At 41.8% G+C, this 18,760-nt stretch overlaps 2 protein-coding genes across 4 annotated transcripts in view; both read left to right on the top strand.

Annotated features, from left to right (window-relative positions):
* The window catches only part of LOC144092573 (ATP-binding cassette sub-family C member 12-like), a 5,502-nt gene extending 4,422 nt beyond the window's left edge, over window positions 1-1,080 (top strand). For all 3 annotated transcript variants that reach the window (XM_077625507.1, XM_077625498.1, XM_077625517.1), the window contains one exon: window positions 234-1,080. In XM_077625507.1, coding sequence (XP_077481633.1) covers window positions 234-284 — 51 coding nt within the window. In that variant the 3' untranslated portion in view covers window positions 285-1,080. The remainder of the gene's footprint in view (window positions 1-233) is intronic.
* Window positions 1,081-5,695: 4,615 nt separating this feature from the next.
* itgb6 (integrin, beta 6) lies at window positions 5,696-17,388 on the top strand. Its single transcript, XM_077625542.1, has 17 exons — window positions 5,696-5,859; window positions 6,602-6,775; window positions 6,842-7,028; window positions 8,240-8,319; window positions 8,380-8,578; window positions 8,650-8,896; window positions 9,792-9,957; window positions 10,435-10,596; window positions 10,662-10,757; window positions 10,962-11,051; window positions 11,912-12,046; window positions 12,750-13,167; window positions 13,892-14,114; window positions 14,282-14,379; window positions 15,206-15,322; window positions 16,229-16,395; window positions 16,958-17,388. Exons 3-17 carry the CDS (start codon window positions 6,974-6,976, stop codon window positions 17,054-17,056), a joined length of 2,352 nt encoding a protein of 783 aa, XP_077481668.1. The 5' UTR covers window positions 5,696-5,859; window positions 6,602-6,775; window positions 6,842-6,973; the 3' UTR covers window positions 17,057-17,388.
* Window positions 17,389-18,760: the final 1,372 nt, after the last annotated feature.

Below are 18,760 nucleotides of genomic sequence, written 5' to 3'. Positions count from 1 at the left end.
CATCATTTATAATACATAACATATTTTTTGTTTTCATTTATGACTATTCAAATTATAGTTTTTTTCTGCTAAAGGATCTCTGATTTTTTTTCTTCTTTAAACCTTTAGCCTATAAAACGTGCGGACAAGACTAATATACTACAATGGCCGCCTCAAAATATTGTCCTTCTTGTCCACAAGTCTGAAATGTGAATTTTGAAGTCTGAATTCTGACTTTTGACATTTTCCCCCAGGGCGTTCTAGTCTACCTACTCCTGAAATACGTCGAAGACCCTTCCAAGTGAACGCTACTGCAGGACGTGGGCTTATGCTTTGCTCTATTCGCCTCCAAATTCTTCAAGGCCTTTTCCATGTCGCTTGTGTGCGTAAACATCGGAACCACAGAATATTCAGGGCTTTTGATCCAGTTCTTTTAATCCATGTATTTAAAAAAAATCTAAATATTATATCTAAAATGGTCCAGCCCACATGAAATCAAGTTAACGTTAATGCGGCCCGCGGACCAACCAATTTAATATTTAGATATTTTTTAATAAATGGATTAAAAGAACTGGATTAAAATCCCTGAATATTCCGTTTTTTATAGATCTAAAACATTTTTTAGTCAAGCTTTTTTTTAAATATATTTTTAGATTTTACAAAATGATTTTTGAACTAAAAACATGGGAAAAATGATTTAAAAATTGACAATGATTGATTTAAAAGGGGGAAAATCAGGAAATGTAATATACATCTATACTCTTCATTTGAATTTGATTCTAAAACAGAAAGTCGCCACTCATCATTTACTTTCCCCGGCCACACAAAATGAGACGGCGGGCCACATTTGGCCCCCAGGCCACCACTCGCGGGCCACATTAACGTCAACTTTATTTCACGTGGGCCGGATCATTTTAGATATAATATTTAGATTTTTTTTTATTTTTTTTTTTATAAATGGATTAAAAGAACTTTTGTAATCTGAAATATGAATTGTATTCTTATATTGAATCTTGCACGCTTTTGCACTCTGATTTATTAGAGGTTAATAGAATAGAATTTGATTGACACCTATTGATTAATAAAATGATCTCAAAACACCTTTTGTACTCGACCTCCTTCATTTGTATCAAGGCCCCCCATTTTTCTGACTTGTTCTGCCTCTATTAAAAACACCGTCGAAACAGCCTATGTCCGATTATTATTATTCTGGGTGGGAAATAGCGGGAAATAGCTTTGAGGAGTCAAAACACAGAGTAGTCACATTCTGCGACATCTGAATTGCACGACCATCTTATTCAAGGACAAGTGAGTATTTAAACGCCGTTTTTTGTTGAATTGAGACAACTTTTCAAGTCGTTTCGAGATTCTGCTTCTCATTTGTGGCCATGACCCCCTTTTGATGAATAGTCACTTTTCTTTTATATGACTCTTGGGGGTTATCAATATTTTATGTGCTTGAAATGCTTTATTTTGGATATTAAACATTATATATATATGAACGCTTTGCTTATTAGGAATGTTAGGTTTATCAGTATTATAAATTTGCTTGAATTATAATCATATAATAATATCAGGGTACTTAGGAAGAATCTATAAAAAACGGAATATTCAGGGATCAGAAATCTTACAAACACCGTACGATTTGTACGGTGTTTGTAAGATTTCTGATCCTGGCAACAAATAATGGCTGAAATGTGATTGGTTAAACGCAATGAAAGGAAGCTAACAGACAATTTAGAATTGTTTCATAAGTATTGATGGACAAAATATAATATATGATTCAGATATTTCTTAGGCCAGCAGAGAAGGCCTTGAAGGCCCTGACGCTCCGCCACTGTGACAATCCTATATGACTGTCATAAGAAGCATTGAAATCAAAAACATTCATTGGCCCCACCCAGTCTAAACGGATTGGACATCTACCCCCATCAATGGCCGCCCCGTAAGGGTAAAAAAAATATTTTGACATCTGTCATGAGAATTCATGTTCATGACAGGGGTCATGCCAGGATTATGACGGTCATATGACACTGTCAAATAAAAAAACATGCCAATTGGCCCCGCCCAGTCGCAATGAATTGGACATCTACCATCTAATCACTACCCTGTAGGCCTTAAAAAATAGATATATTTTGACATCTGTCATGATAATTCATGTTCACGATGACTCATATCGTGATTACATGAAGACTGTCCATTTAAATAAAGTTTTCAAAACTCCCACACTCATTTTAACCCTCAAAACACACATTTGTGGACTCTGGAATGGACATTTTAGAGGATTAAAGTGTATTTGTGACCCTCTCACAAAAATTTGCCGCCATCCAACGGCACGTCCAAGAATACCCGCGTGCCCGCCGCCCCCAAAATAATGGCATTCCGCCGCTAATGTCATCAAGGCGGCGAACACGTGGAGCATGCCGAGGATCTCTCGGCTTTGAATTCGGCACAGCTGAAGGGACAAATGGCCCGTAATCCCTTGAGAAAAGCCAAGGTTAGATGCGGGGCACCCGCATTTCTAATCCGCGCCATTCAAGTGGGGTACAATGGCTAATTCGGCACCCTCAATGTCATTCGCACAACTCATCCACATTTTTAAGGAGAATCAAAGTCACATATTAATAACTACCATATTTTCTCGCCCCTGCGTATAAGCCGCACCCTTAAAATGGCCTTAAAATAGTTTAATTGAACAATTTCTCGCGTATAAGCCGCCCCCTGATTGCCAATTTTCACCTCCACATTCATGGTTTTAATAGGGATTACAAATATGTTACTTTGAAGGGAAAATATTAAGAAAAATTTAATAGTAAATGTTAATTTGCCAACATCTACTGGTGAAAAAGAGTATGGCAAGTCTTGTGCGCATATAAGCCGTACATCCTTTTTTTTAGTTACAAAAACGGCTTATATGCGAGAAAATACGGTAATAGCAGCAAAAAAGTGAATTTGCCATAATCGAGGGAAGACTACCCTAAAATGACAATAAAATGACGCCAAATTAGCATATTGACCATGATAAATGTCCAATTAACTTAAACCAGGGGTGTCAAACTCGGGTTGGTTCGCGGGCCGCATTAACGTCAACTCCATTTCATGTGGACCATTTTAGATCTAATATTTAGATTTTTTTTTTAATTGGATTAAAAAAATTGGATCAAAAGCCCTAAATAGTCATTTTTTATAGATATAAAGTAATGTTTATTTGAGCTTTTTTTTCTTCTTAGTAATGGAAAATTTCTTTTAACCATGTTTTTCATTTCAAATGGAAACAAAATATATTTTTAATGATGTTCAATATTAAAGTGGAAAACGGAAAATATCTATATATTTATTTTTAGATCTTACAAAATGCGCTTTGAACTAAAAACACAAAAGAAATAAAAATGGATTAAAAAATGACAATTATTGATTTAAAAAGGGGAAAAGCAGGAAATATAATATACATCCATAAACTTCATTTGAATTTGATCCTAAAACAGAAAGTCGCCACTCATCATTGACTTTCCCGGGCCGCACAAAATGATGCAGCGGGCCAGATTTGGCCCCCGGGCCGCCACTTTGACACCTGTGACTTAAACTGTCTGTGATTGCTCATCTTTCAGTGCCATTGACGGGGTTAGATGTCCAATCATTTTTGACTAGGAGGGGCTAGAAATCAAGTGGGATCTAGTTGGCATGAATGTGGCCCGCCAACCCAAACGGAGTATGCCCCCTAAACTCCGCCCCCTCCATCCCCAACCCCCCCATACAGAATCAACGCATGCTGGGGCAGAGATTGGAGTTCTCCCGGCAACAGTTGCTACTGTCACTCATTGTCATCTCACACACACACACACACACACACACACACACACACACACACACACACACACACACACACACACACACACACACACAGTGCCTCACCCGCGTTGGCAGCGGGGTCACCCACGCTTCATAAAGGGCGCCGTCACAATGGCTTTTCTGTGGAAGTGAGATTGGACGACCGCCCCGAATGAACGCCGCTCGCCATTTTTCAGCGGATGAGCGCGAGGACGACGCACCCGCACGGGGCGCCATGTTTTCCAGGGAGGTCCCTGAAGGTGAGTCGCCACGCTCCAGGCCCAAAAACATGGAGGTTATTTATTTATTTATTTTTAATATGCGTCTTTGTCGAGCGTCTAGGATTCATTTAGAATAAGATTGGACACATTTCATCTAAAGCCATCCCAAAAATATGAATGATTTTCTGCTTTTGGATATGACAGGATAAGATGACAATATTTGTCCATGCTTTGGGGCGTTTTGGAGCATTTTGGGTCACTTCCTGTACACTTTGGGGCATTTTGGAGTCTCTTCCTGTACATTTTGGAGCATTTAGGGTCACTTCCTGTACTTTTTGGAGTGTTGCCAGAGTGCCAAAAGTGACCCAAAGTGCTGCCAAATGTACAGGAAGTGACCCAAAATACTCCAAAATGTACAGGAAGAGACCCCACAATAATAATAATAATAATTATTATTATTATTATTATTATTGTGGGGTCTCTTCCTGTACATTTTGGGGTCTCCTGTACATTTTGGAGTATTTTGGGTCACTTCCTGTATATTTGGCAGTATTTTGGATCACTTCCTGTACATTTTGGGGTCTCCTCCTGTACATTTTGGAGTATTTTGGATCTCTTCCTGTACATTTTGGAGCATTTTGGGTCACTTCTTGTACATTTGCGAGAATTTTGGATCACTCCCTGTACATTTTGGAGTATTTTGGGTCACTTCCTGTACCTTTTGGAGTATTTTGGGTCACTTCCTGTACATTTTGGGTGACTTCCTGTACATTTTGGGTGACTTCCTTTACATTTTTGGTGACTTCCTGTACATTTTGGGTCACTTCCTATACAGTTTGGGTGACTTCCTGTACATTTTGAGTGACTTCCTGTACATTTTGGGTGACTTCCTGTACATTTGTACATATTTGACAACCCTTTTTCAGACAGTGCATCCGATACAAAGGATTAGCGTGAGTTCATTTAGCGTGTAATATTTTGGGGCGACAGGTGGGCGTGAGCAACCCCCCCCCCCCCCGATGGAGGGGGAGGGGCTTGGTCCCCAGCAAAGGGAAATGTGCTGATATTTTGCCCCGCAGGTGCGAACACTTCAACACCTCCGTCCACTCCCCCGCATTTGTTTTCAAAGGAAGTCCAACGTCACCACAAGAAAAAAAATAAATCAAAAAAAGCCCGACCAGACTATGAATCACGTTCAGGTCGTCGGCGTTGGCGGTTAATCATCGACGGCCTCCTACGTGCCCGAGCAACGACGCGGCAAGAAAGTCGTTATTTACAAATGGCGTGGCTCCTCGGCCTTTTGTCAAAGTTCACTGCCGAGGCTTTGCACACTTTAAGCTAGCTACAAAAAAAGAGATAGCTAAACGCTTTTATGGCATTGAAATTATGTTTTTTTTTCAATGACAATGGCTTTACGTTGGGAATACAAGTAACATATTTTCATATTTTCATATTTTCAGACGGCGCTTAAACAATTTTTAAATGTAAACATTTTTCCCTCCATCGCAATTCTGCCCTGCGACGGACTTTTCCACTTTTTCTGAAGGAGGGGTGTCAAGCTTGGGTCCCGGAAGGCCCCTAATCAGTGTGTTATCCACGCCCCCCTCTGCTATTGCGCTTGAATCCAATGATCCAAAGATGATGTTTATTTGATTCAGGTGCGTTGGAGAGGGCAAAGGAAAGACTGGGTAAAGATAGGGGACTTAGGTTTTAGGTGGGCTAGGTTCATTCTAACGACATCTCCTGTGGGCTGGACCATTTGGTTTTTGCCCATTAAAAGGGGAACTTTATGGCAATGAAAGATGAATTGATCAATTGGACGTCTATCCTTGTAAGTGACTCCATTTTGTGTCAGTTCCTTGTCATGTTAGGGTACTTACAGGTCACTTTTGGTAAATTTGGGGTCATTTCCGATTAATTTGGGGGGGAAATTCCTTCCTGTGTGTTGGTGGGTTTGTTAAAAATGGTTTGGACGTTTAGTGTCGTCAATGGCACTGACAAATAAGCATTTGCAGTCAATTCGACATATATCCTTGTTGGTGACTCCATTTTGTGTCAGTTCCTTGTTATGTTAGGGTACTTGCAGGTCATTTCTGGTAAATTTGGGGTCATTTCCTATTGGTTTTGGTAGGAATTTCCTTCCTGTGTGTTGGTGGGTTTATGTTGAAAATGGGTTGGACGTCTAGAGTCGTCAATGGCAATGAAAAATCAGCATTTGCAGTCAATTGGACATGTATCCTTGTCAGTGACTCCATTTTGTGTCAGTTCCTTGTCATGTTAGGGTACTTGCAGGTCATTTCTGGTAAATTTGGGGTCATTTCCTATTGATTTTGGCAGGAATTTTCTTTGTGTGTTGGTGGTTTTCTGTCGAAAATGGGTTGGACATCTACTGCCGTCAATGGCACTAAAAAATTAGCATTTTCAGTCAATTGGGCATCTATCCTTCTAAGTGACTCCATTTTGTGTCAGTTCCTTGTCATGTTAGGGTACTTAGAGGTCACTTTTGGTAAATTTGGGGTCATTTCCTATTGATTTCGGTGGGAATTTCCTTCTTGTGTGTTGGTGCTTTTCAGTTGAAAATGGGTTGGACGTCTACTGCCGTCAAAGGCACTGAAATATGAGCATTTGCCCTCGAGGACCGGACTCGGTGACCTCTGTTTTAAATCCTCCTCATTAAAAGGGTCAAAGTTCAGAGAAGTTTTAGCACCGCCGAAGTGGATATGACGGACGGACGCGCAGGCAGGCAGGTGAGACGTGACTCATTTTCCTTTTGCTCCGCCCCTTTTCCCACATTTCCCCCTCCTCCTCTCCAGGTAAAAGTGCAGCGTCTCCTTCGCTCCTGCTCGGGCGGAGTGGCGCGGAAGACGCCATAAAGCTGGCGTTGGCGGCGTTGGCGGCAACGGGTAAACATGCGAGCGAGTGAGGTCGCGTCCTGGACTTGCTAAATGGGGCTTCTCCTATTGGGCCTGCTTCTGCGCTACTGGATCGCCACCGCCGAGGGTGAGCCGGCGCCAGGTGAACCCGCCGCCGTCGACGGACGACGGACAATCCGTTTTTTAACGGTGGTGAAAAGCCTCGCTCTTGAAATGGACGTCTGTGGTTGTCAATGGCGGGTAGTCAGTCAGCCTGTCCATTGTTTTGCTTAAAAAAAAAACTAGTTTAGACTGGTATTGAGGGGGATTTTTAGTCATTGGGGTGATTATTATTTTATTTTGGGGATCATTTTATTGATTCTCACACAGAAAAAAAATGGCATTTTTTTATAACTCGCATATTGTGGCTTGTTCTCGATGGGGTTTAAAGAAATTGAATTTCTGGTCAAATATTGGCTGCATTTACTGTCAAAATATGGGAATATAATAAAATGTTTATAGTCCATATGACAAACTGCAGTATAAAATAACTTTATTTCATTTTATTACCCTTTTAATATTGTGGCTCGTTCTCAATGGGGTTTAAAGAAATTGAATTTCTAGTCAAATATTGGCTGGTTTTACTGTCAAAATATGGGAATATAATATTTATAGTCAGTATGACAAACTGGTGTAAAAGAACTTTATTTTATTTTTTTAACTCATTATTATTGTGACTTGTTCTCGATGGGGTTTAAAGAAATTGAATTTCTGGTCAAATATTGGCTGGTTTACTGTCAAAATATGGGAATATAATAAAATGTTTAAAGTCAGAATGACAAACTGCGGTATAAAAGAACTTTATTTCATTTTATTATTCATTAATATTGTGGCTTGTTCTCGATGGGGTTTAAAGAAATTGAATTTCTGGTCAAATATTGGCTGGTTTACTGTCAAAATATGGGAATATTATAAAAAGGTTTAGAGTCAGTATGACAATTTGCGGAATAAAATAACTATTTCATTTTATAACTCATTAATATTGTGGCTCGTTCTCTATGGGGTTTAAAGAAATTGAATTTCTGGTCAAATATTGGCTGGTTTACTGTCAAAATATGGGAATATAATAAAATGTTTAAAGTCAGTATGCAAATTGCGGTATAAAAGAACTTTATTTAATTTTATTACTCATTAATATTGTTCTCGATGGGGTTTAAGTTGAACTGAGTCGACCTGAGGCCAAAGTTGACTTGAGTTTACGTGACATTTTGTCCTTTTTTGTGATGGAATAAATTGCACACCAGTCAGGAAGTGATTTTTATTTTTTTTAATTTCAATTTTTTTACCCAAATCCTGCAGGTTCGTGTTCCCCCGAAAGCGCCGCCACTTGCGATGCGTGCCTCCGACTCAGTCCGCACTGCGCCTGGTGCGCTCAGGAGGTAAGCACCCCGGAGACATTTCAGCCAATCCCCCGCTTCCGCTCCGCCTCCTTCTTCCAGAACTTCACCGACTGGTCCTCGGCGAGCCAACGGTGCGACACCCCCGAGCGCCTGCTGGAACGGGGATGCGCCGCCAGCCTGTTGGAGTTCCCCGTTTCCAAAAGCCAAATCCTGGAGGAGCGACCGCTCGGCAGGAGGAACGGCGACCTCAACCTGACTCAGATTTCCCCCCAGAAAATGGTGCTCGAGCTGAGACCCGGTAGGCCATTTTGACCCGTCCCCTTTTCCCGGTGCTCCGCGGAACCTGACGGCTTTTTGAATTCCGAACAGGCGGTCAGGCCACTTTTCAAGTGAAAATCCAGCACACGGAAGACTACCCGGTGGACCTCTACTACCTGATGGACCTGTCGGCGTCCATGATCGACGATTTGAACACCATCAAGGACTTGGGCTCCACTCTGTCCAAGAAGATGGCCAACCTGACCAGCAAATTCCGCATGGGCTTCGGTTCTTTCGTGGAAAAACCCGTTCTGCCATTCATCAAAATCACCCAAGAGGAGCTAGCGAACCCTTGCAGGTAAGACGGATGTCAACGTATTTACCATATTTTCTCACATACATGCGCCGTATTTGTCGCCCCCCCCCCCCCCAAAAAAAATGATGACTGAATCCAGGGTACGGCTTATATGCGCACAAATTAGACTTGACATGCACGAAACGCCATAATTCAAGACAATGCGGTCTATACTGTCATTTATTTCAAAATAGAGAAAAAATAAACATAAAACGCTAAACAAAATTTATTTTGACGTCTATGAATGAAATTCAAGAAAAAAATAAACCATATCTAGCATAAAACATGAAAAAACTCACTTGTGCTCGCTCAGGGCGCCGCCATCTTGCCTAGGGATGACAAACTAGACTGCTACGGACACACTTCCTAGTTGTAGTGCTCACGTGAGTTCCTTTTTGAATTTGTCTACGTGCAGGCAACACCCTTTAGAAATTTTGAATTATAAATTGATTTCTATAGTATCTCAGAAATAGCATGTGTGATGATTTTTCTTAAGATTTTCCCTTCAAAGTAAGACATTTGTACTCCCTATTAAAACCATGAATAAATAGGTGGGTGAAAATTGGGAATCAGGGGGCGGCTTATACGAGAGAAATTGTCAAATTCAACCATTTTAAGGGTGCGGCGTATATCGGGAGAGTCAAAAAACAAAAATTTATCCCCATTCTAAATTGTTGGCAAAAGGTTGCAAAAATCAATATACAGTGAGACCTCTACTTACAAAATCAATTGCTTCCAGAATTTGTTTCGTAAGTAGAGCAGTACTTTAGAAGTAAATTCTCTAATTGGTTCCACGGTCCTCCAACTAAACCCTTTCATAATGATCAATGAAGCAATCCAAATCACTTGACTTCCCCAAGTTCCTCCCTGTGTTTTTCCTTTTTTTGGCGGGTTACAGCAGCGCCGGCGCCACCTGCTCGCCGACGTTCGGCTACAAACATGTCCTGTCCCTGACGAGCGACACGGACGCCTTCAACGAGATGGTCTCCACGCAGCGGGTGTCGGCCAACGTGGATGTGCCGGAGTGCGGCTTCGACGCCGTGGTGCAGGCGGCCGTCTGTGGGGTGAGTCGGACGCTCGGGAAAGCGGAAACGGGAAAGCCCATGTGCTTTCCCGTTTCCGCTTTCCCGTTTGCTCTTTTCCGCTTTCCCGTTTGCGCTTTTCCGCTTTCCCGTTTGCGCTTTTCTGCTTTCCCGTTTGCGCGTTTCTGCTTTCCCGTTTGCGCTTTTACGTTTTTCCCGTTTCTGCCTTCCCGTTTGCACTTTCCCGTTTTCGCTTTCACGTTTCCGCTTTCCCGTTTGCGCGTTCACGTTTCCGCTTTTCCACTTTCCCGTTTGCTCTTTTCCGCTTTCCCGTTTGCGCTTTTTCATTTGCCCGTTTGCGCTTTTCTGCTTTCCCGTTTGCGCTTTTTCATTTGCCCGTTTGCACTTTCCCGTTTCCGCTTTCCCATTTTTCCGCTCTCCCGTTCGCGCTTTTACATTTTTCCGGTTTGAGCTTTCCCGTTTCCGACGGCCAATCTGAGCCCGTTGTCCTCCCGACAGGACAGGATCGGCTGGCGAAACGATTCCATGCGCTTGCTGGTGTTTGTCAGCGACGCCGACTCACATTTCGGGATGGACAGCAAAATGGCCGGCATCGTCATCCCTAACGACGGACGCTGCCACTTGGACGCCAACAATGAATACTCCATGTCCACAGTGCAGGTTTTCAAGTCCATTTCCTTTCCGCTTGGGTTTCCGTTCGTCACGTCGTGGATTTTTCTTTCCAGGAGTATCCCACCTTGGGTCAGTTGATCGACAAAGTCGTGGAAAACAATATCTTGCTGATATTTGCTGTCACCGAAAAGCAGAAGGCCAATTACGAAGTAAGTTATTCATCCCAATACAATTGGAGGTTATGATATAAAAAGATGGAACGCTGGTCGCCATGCATTTTGAAAGCACTATTAAAGGAATGTTACGGTGAAAAGGGGACAAAAAATTCTGTCCCAGCTCTTTGCCATTGCACTGAATTTGTGTTTTTTGTTCAATTTTTTTTTTCTATTTTTTTTTTCTCTCGTTTTTCACAGAATTATGCAAATCTCATCCCCGGTGCCACCGTTGGCGTCGTGGCGGCGGATTCTCGCAACATCCTGGAACTGATTTTGACGGCGTACAAAGTGAGTCAGTTTTTCTTTTTTTTTTTTGACAGTCCGTCTTTCATTCTTTCTCCTTTTTTCGCTTCCTTGCACCTCCCGGGAATTTGTTCACCAGCAAGTCCGGTCTTGTCCCGACCAAATGTTTGACGCGTTGGTGCCTTCTACTCTTTATTTTTGTCTTTTTATTTTTTTATAAATCTATTTGGCGGGGGCCACATTTCTCCTTATTCAATGACAGTTTTGTCAAGTGCGAACAATTCCGCTCTGTTTCCTCACTTAAGTGTTTAGTATGCATAAATCACCATATTTACTATATTCCATAAACTTTATATTATTATACAACTCTCTCCTTCTTGAATTGGACAGCTGGCATTATGAATGGCAGGCAAAGGATTAAATTCTATGACATTAAATGAATAAATAACAACTTCAGAGTGTTATTGAGGTCCATAGGAAGAGTATTTTTTTTATTTGTATTTTTTTTAAATCAACATTTTAGTCATTTATTATTGTGTTTCTTCATAAAAAACACATTGAATTCACTTTAAAAATTGAGACAATTTTTGTCTTCATGAATAGATTTCATTGTTTCTAATTTTACAATGAAAAATAGGAAAGGGTTAAAGTCAAATGTTTTTTTCTATTTTTAACATTTTCAACTGAAATTTTTGATTTGATATTTTTTTCTAAATAAACATAAAAAATATATTTGAATTGACATTTCCATTTATTTGTTTTTCATTTAAAAAATTAGAAACAGTATAATAACATAAGAAATTTATTTTATTTTTATTTCAAACAGGAAATGTTCAGTTTAGTTTTGGATTGAAAAATGCCTTTTTGCCTTAAAAAATAATTTGATTTTTTTTTTGCTTTGGCAGGAATTGCGGTCGGAGATCGAATTGGAGGTGGTGGGAGACACGCGAGAGCTGCGCATGTCCTACGCCGCCGTTTGTCCCGATGGCACGGTCCTCTCGGACCTCAAGCGTTGTTCCCGTGTCAAACCTGGACAGACGGTCAGTGGCCTTCATTACCTCAATTAGGCCTGGGCGATGGGACAAAAAATTGGGATTGCAATTATTATTTTTTTAAGTTCAGCTCTATTGATAATTCTCACGATAACTACCATGTCTTTTTAAATTTGCCATCAAACGAAAAGTGCGACATGAAATAAACAACCAACTTAAGACATCATCACCATTGGCAAGCAGACTATTTTCAGCCTCACAAAAAGAAATAATGTAAATTTGCCATTTTTTTTAAATTGGATGAATTTGTAATTTCAGTTTAAATCTATTGAAAGATTAGATTTGATTCGGTTCGACTCGGTTTGATTCGACTTGATTCGATTCGGTTCAACTCGGTTTGATTCGATTCGGTTCGACTCGGTTTGATTCGACTTGATTAGATTCGGTCCGACTCGGTTTGATTCGACTTGATTCGATTCGGTCCGACTCGGTTTGATTCGACTTGATTCGATTCGGTTCGACTCGGTTTGATTCGATTCGGTTCGACTCGGTTTGATTCGACTTGATTCGATTCGGTTCGACTCGATTATATTCCATTACATTTGATTACATTCGATTGGATTGGATTTGATTGGTACCATTGACAAAAATGATTGGACGATGACCACGGTGACCGTTTATTCGCCCAGGTCTAATGGGAAGGCCGTCCAGAAGTCAGGTCGCAAAACCTCTAACGTCCGTCCGTCCGTAGGTCCTTTTCAACGTGTCCGTGGAGCTTCCCGAATGCCTGTCCGGAAGTCGCCACTTCTCCTTAAAGCCGGTGGGTCTCCAGGACACCTTGGACATTCGCTTGGAGTCCCTGTGCTCCTGCCGCTGTCCCCGGTCAGCCCAGCCCGAGCCGGGTCGCTGCGCCCTGGGTCGGGGGACCTTCCGTTGCGGCGTCTGCGCCTGCCAGCCCGGTTTCTCGGGAGCCGACTGCGAATGCGACGAGGACGGCGCCCCGTCGGGCGACTGCTCGCCCGACAACGCCACCCAGGAGTGCAGCGGTCAAGGGCGCTGCTACTGCGGGAAATGCGCGTGCGACCCCTCCCCCTTCGGTCGCATCTACGGAACTTACTGCGAGTGTGACAACTTCTCGTGCGCCCGCTTCCGTGGGGAGCTCTGCGGAGGTCAGTGAAGGTCCTTTAAAAAAAAAGGTCATATTTCATATTTAATTACATTTTTTATTACATGTTTTATTTTATTTATTTTTGTATTTTATTTATTTATATTTATTACTACTTTATTTTTATTATATTTATTATTTTTAATTATTTTTATTTGTATTTGTATTTGTATCTATTTATTTTTATTATTGCATTATTTATTAATTTGATTTATTTAGCCAATCGCAGGGCACGGGCAACCATTTACACTCACAGCTAGGGGCAATTTAGCATACAATTAGCTTAGCATGCATGATTTTGGAATGTGGGGGGAAACTGGAGTACCCAGAGAAAACCCATACAGACCCAGGAGTACATGCAAACTCCACACTGGAGGACTGACCTGGATTTGAACCCGGGACCCCAGAACTGTGAGCCAGACATGCTAACCACCCCTACACCGGGCCGCCTAACATGAACCATGTTTACTTAAATAGATATAAATGTATATTTAGGTCAATTTTGATTCTTTTTTTTTGTGATACAAAAATGGACATTATTGTCTTAAAGTAAAGCATCAGGATTCATCTGATAGGAATCCTAGTGCTCGATATGATGTCATACATGCCCATAGAGGTCAGAAAGTTGAGTTCCAGGTCAAAACCCCTTGTGGTATGTTGGCGAATTGCATTTTAACTTTGGCGCGCTCCCACCAGTCACCCGTTAATTTGACCCGTTAACCTTCCAGGCCACGGCGAGTGCGACTGCGGAGAGTGCCGCTGCCAGAGCGGCTGGACGGGCGAATACTGCAACTGCAGCGCTAGCACCGAGGCCTGCCTCACCCAAGATGGAATCCCCTGCAGCGGCCGCGGCGAGTGCCGTTGCGGCCAGTGCGTGTGCTTGGTGGCGGGGGCGTCGGGGAACTTGTGCGAGAAGTGCCCCACCTGTGGAGACGCCTGCTCCGTTGCCATGTAGGTCTACTCATTTTACTTTTATTTCAATGCAAAAAACATCGTCTTATATTCGGGCCAATACCGTAGTTGGCTTTCTTTGGTCCCGACCAACTTTTTCCCGTTGAACTTTTTGCTAGCGACCGCAGGGTTTGACAACAAATGCTAACATACGTGTTTTGCAACAGGACATGCGTGGAGTGCCATCTCCACGCCAACCAGGATGCCGAGCTCGTATGTGAGCGGAACTGCAGCCTCCCTAAGATTCATATCAACACAACAGCAGGTAAATGATTCAAAAGTAGTAACCCCACCCACAAATATCCTCCTTGTGGTACTTCTGGTCACTCCATCTTTTACAGGGACTAAACAAGCTGAGCAAATTTCGGATATCTGTCATACCTGGCAACCTCGGCCAATTGCTCCGCTTATTAAGTGATTAAAATGTCCAAAATTTTCTCCAAATTGGACGGGAAACCCAATCAGTCGGTCCACTAAATTCAAGATTGTGTAAATGTCGCTGACAGCTTGACTGTCTGGGTACATTGCTTGCTGACGCGTTATATTTATATAGTAAAAAAGTGCATATCATGCTTAAAGCTTAACAATATTAGCAGTCGACAATTTTGGTTTTGACAATTTTAGAGCCTAAATGGGTAAAAAAAAAAACAGATCGTTTTTGCAAAAAACGTACTTAAAAAAATTCTGTACAAAAGATGTTATACTGCGTACACATTTTGAAAGGATCAAAAACGTATAAAATACAGGAAAAATTTATATGTTGACAGGTATGATCTTGACATTCGTAACTTGGATCTTTTTTTGTATCTAGAGGCACTCATTTGCATATGAAAAAATCCGTAACCTGAAAATATCGTATCTAGAGGCATTCGTAAGTAGAGGCATGACCGTATTCTCGTACAAACCCGAGAACGATATCTGATCACCGACGAGGATTTTCCCGCCTTCCGATGCCAGACAATAGTGCAGATTTCACACTGACATGTGGTCTTTGATATGGAAATCACAAAGGCCAGGAGATCTTTTTACGTTCCCATCGAGGGAAGATGATACACAATTGACGATTGGTACGTGTTCCAATTTCTTTTCAGAAGTAGACAAGAGCGCCTTTATGCAATGCGCGCTGATGTCGGAAAACCAGTGCTGGATCTCCTTCAGCGTCCTTGGGGGGGATGCCGCGCTCACCGTTTACGATCCTCACCTTTACGGTAAGGCGAGCCGCAAATGTCGGTGTTTGCCAGGATATTTATTTCATTTTACTATATATGGTGGTGCGGTGGATGAGTGGTTAATATGTCTGCCTCGCAGTTCTGTCACCATGAGTTCGATTCCAAGTCTGGGCATTCCTTTGTCGAGTTCGTATGTTCTCCCAGGGCTTGTGTGGGTTTTCTCTGGGTACTCTGGTTTCCTCACACTCCCCAAAAGCATGCTAAGCTAATTGTTTGCTAAATTGCCCCCCTGTAATTGTTTCTCCTTGTGACCTGTGATTGGCAAAACAAAAAATGGTGGTGTTTGTCAGGATTTTTATTTCATTTTATTATATATGGTGGCACGGTGGATGAGTGGTTAGTACGTCTGCCTCACAGTTCTGTCACCAAGGGTTCGATTCCAGGTCTGGGCAGTCCTCTGTTGAGTCAATATGTTCTCCCTGCAGGGGCTTGTGTGGGTTTTCTCTGGGTACTCTGGTTTCCTCACACTCCCCAAAAACATGTATGCTAAGCTAATTGTGTGCTTAATTTACCCTAGCTCCGATTGGTTCTCCTTGTGACCTGTGATTAGCAAAGCAAACAATGGTGGTGTTTGTCAGGATTTTTAGTTCATTTTATTATATACGGCGGCGCGGTGGGATAGTGGTTTGAGCGTCGGCCTCGCAGTTCTGGGGTCGCGGGTCCGATTCCAGGTCTGGACATTCCTGTGTAGATTTAGTAGATTCTCTCTGGGCTTCTGTGGGTTTTCTTCAGGGACTCTCAAAAACATGCATGCTAAGCTAATATATGCTAAATGCACAGACACAGAAGACATTGTAGAACTAGGTAAAAATGTAATGTAATGCAAAAAAAAAATGATGACGTGTAACTGAATGAGTTTAATGGCGCTCTGGCGTGTCCATTTAGGATGTCCCGAGCCGCCCGACGTCCTTCTGATCGTCCTGGGGGTGTCCCTGTCCATCGTGTGCATCGGACTGATCCTGCTGGCCGTCTGGAAAGTGCTGGTGTCGGTTCACGACCGCAAAGAGGTGGCCAAGTTCGAGGCCGAAAGGGCCAAGGCAAAGTGGGAGTCGGTGAGCTTCTTCAAAACTCTTAAAGGTGGCTTTTATCTCGGATATTTCGTTTTCCGTTTTTTTTTTCGAAGGAAGGAACGTCCCAAGAATTATGAACCTTGCTGGAAAAATATGAATTATGAATCAAACATTGCACACCCGAGGGTTCGAACCCAGATCCGATCCTTCCTGTGTGGAGATTGCATGTTTTCCCCGGGCTTGCGTGGGTTTTCCCTGGGTATGCTTTTCTCCCACATCCCCAAAACATGAATGCTAAGCAAATTCAACTCTAAATTGCCCCTAGCTTAAATGCTCGTTGCCCTTTTTTCTAGTCCGGGTGCCCATAATTTTCTGGGATAGGCTCCGGCACCCCCACCCGCGAGCCTTGCAGGGATCAGGAATTCAGTGAATGACATTGTAAACCCACCGTGGAATAATCCCACGATTCCCAAGAGCTACTTAATGAAACTCCTCAAATCACTTTGACAATAATGTTCGTTTTTGTGACTTTTTGTTCAATCCACGGAACGTTTTCCATTTTTTTATTTAAAACAGTTGGGAATATTTTGGTGTGTCTTCTCAGGGAACCAACCCGCTGTTCAGAAGCTCAACATCAACCTTTAAAAACGTGACCTACAAGACCACGGAGCGGGAAAAGATGATTTCCATGGATCGTTATTGACGATTCGCCAGGCCGGCGTCTGAGCGCACTTTGCCACGTGCTAATTGTTAGCGCTAGCGTATGTTACGTGAAGCCAATGATTTTTGTGACATGTTTTTGTACTACTGCAAGAAACTGGTTTCGGAGATGGAGGCGGCACCCTCGCAAACATAGATGGCTGGATCGTACGTTGTCCAACACGCAACGTACAAGCAAAAAAATGGCGTGCTTGACTACTGAAAAAATGATTTATTTGTTGACCTTCCAATAATGGAAATGTGAAGTGTGTTTTTCTTGAATTGTCCAATAAGGCTGAGCCTTTAGAAATTCAAATAAAATGGAATAGTGTGAAACATTTGTTGATTTTTTTAAATTTATTTTATCCATTTTTGTGATTTGTTTAACCGTATATAGGCCACTCATGGGATTCTTTGCTGTCTTTCAGGGTGCAACATGTCCAATTTGCTTTGACTGGGAGGGTTTGCAGTGAGTATTCTCATCTAGTCAAAACACAGCACACACGTAGCAAAATGTTAATATTGTGGCTTATGTGATCATAAATGTCATGTGAACGCCAGATTTAATAAATTACTCTTGCTACTAGACTCGGCATTGAAGTAAAATAATAATAATTAATAACAGAAAAAAATCACAAAGTAGTGAATTTGCGATAAGTGAAGTTGCGATAATCGAGGGATTACTGGAGAGTATTTACACAATTATTATACATTATTTGCGGTCCGTGCATTTTCTGGTGACACCTTCAGCAAAAACTATTTTATGGCTATAAAACCTCTACTACAGCTACAGCTGCGACACAAAAAATAATCAATAATAACCTCATACAATTGAAATATTATTTAGGAATATAGCCATATTTTACTCACCAAAAATCCTTTTTACCTGTACACAATATCCATCCTCCTTTCTTTCCTCCTTTTCTATCGCCATTGAAGCTAATGCTGAAAGTCGAGCCTGTCCTGTCGTATTTCTGGCATAGTCCGTCTTGAAAATGGCTTTACATCAACGCAACAATATATTTGATTGTGCAGCTCGCTCCATATACAGTTTGGTAGCTCTGGCTAATCACTAGCCAATCATATTTGGTGAAAGCGATGACGTATCCCTACGCCTGCGACAAGGCATTGTGGTAACGCTTGTTTAATGCAGCAGAGCCTGCAGAACTGATTGTGAAGGCCTTGAGGCAGATTTCTGACCCTGGCAACAAATAATGGCTGAAATGTGATTGGTTAAATGCTTCAATGAAAACATCTGGAAGCAGTGCAACCAGGGGGAAAAGCAATGAAAGTTAGCTAACAGGCCATTTGGAATTATTTCATAAGTATTCATGGACAAAATATAATTAACATCAGTCTGTGATTCAGATATTTCTTAGGCCAGCAGAGAAGGCCTTGAAGGCCCTGATGGCACACCACTGTTATACATACATTCTCTTAAAAATAGTAATAAATTGCAGTATTTACATATCCATATAATTAATATCTACACTTCGTAAAATTGTATGGACCTGCAAACGTAATAATAGGGGGAGGCTAATTTGCGGTTTTTCGAATATCATGACCAAATCTGGTCGACATTATCCGCGAAATTCGAGGGAATACTGTACAAGTATGATGATTGAATTGAATTGTTAGTTGAATAGTTGAATTATTCGTTTTTATTTACGGTTCATTTGTATTTTAGGGTCTCATGTGAACAAGTTTT

The sequence above is a fragment of the Stigmatopora argus genome, chromosome 2 (genome assembly GCF_051989625.1).
Source record: "Stigmatopora argus isolate UIUO_Sarg chromosome 2, RoL_Sarg_1.0, whole genome shotgun sequence".
Taxonomy (NCBI): Eukaryota; Metazoa; Chordata; class Actinopteri; order Syngnathiformes; family Syngnathidae; genus Stigmatopora; species Stigmatopora argus.
Note: the sequence above shows the minus strand (reverse complement) of the source record. Positions and strands in the feature narration are given on the sequence as shown.

What these genes read in the sequence shown, in the direction of transcription:
- itgb6 (XM_077625542.1), top strand. Translation starts at nt 6,974, where the DNA reads ATGGGGCTTCTCCTATTGGGCCTGCTTCTGCGCTACTGGATCGCCACC. An exon ending in GCGCCTGGTGCGCTCAGGAG is followed by an intron (nt 8,320 to 8,379) that starts GTAAGCACCCCG and finishes TCCTTCTTCCAG; the next exon opens with AACTTCACCGACTGGTCCTC. An exon ending in ACTCCATGTCCACAGTGCAG is followed by an intron (nt 10,597 to 10,661) that starts GTTTTCAAGTCC and finishes TTTTCTTTCCAG; the next exon opens with GAGTATCCCACCTTGGGTCA.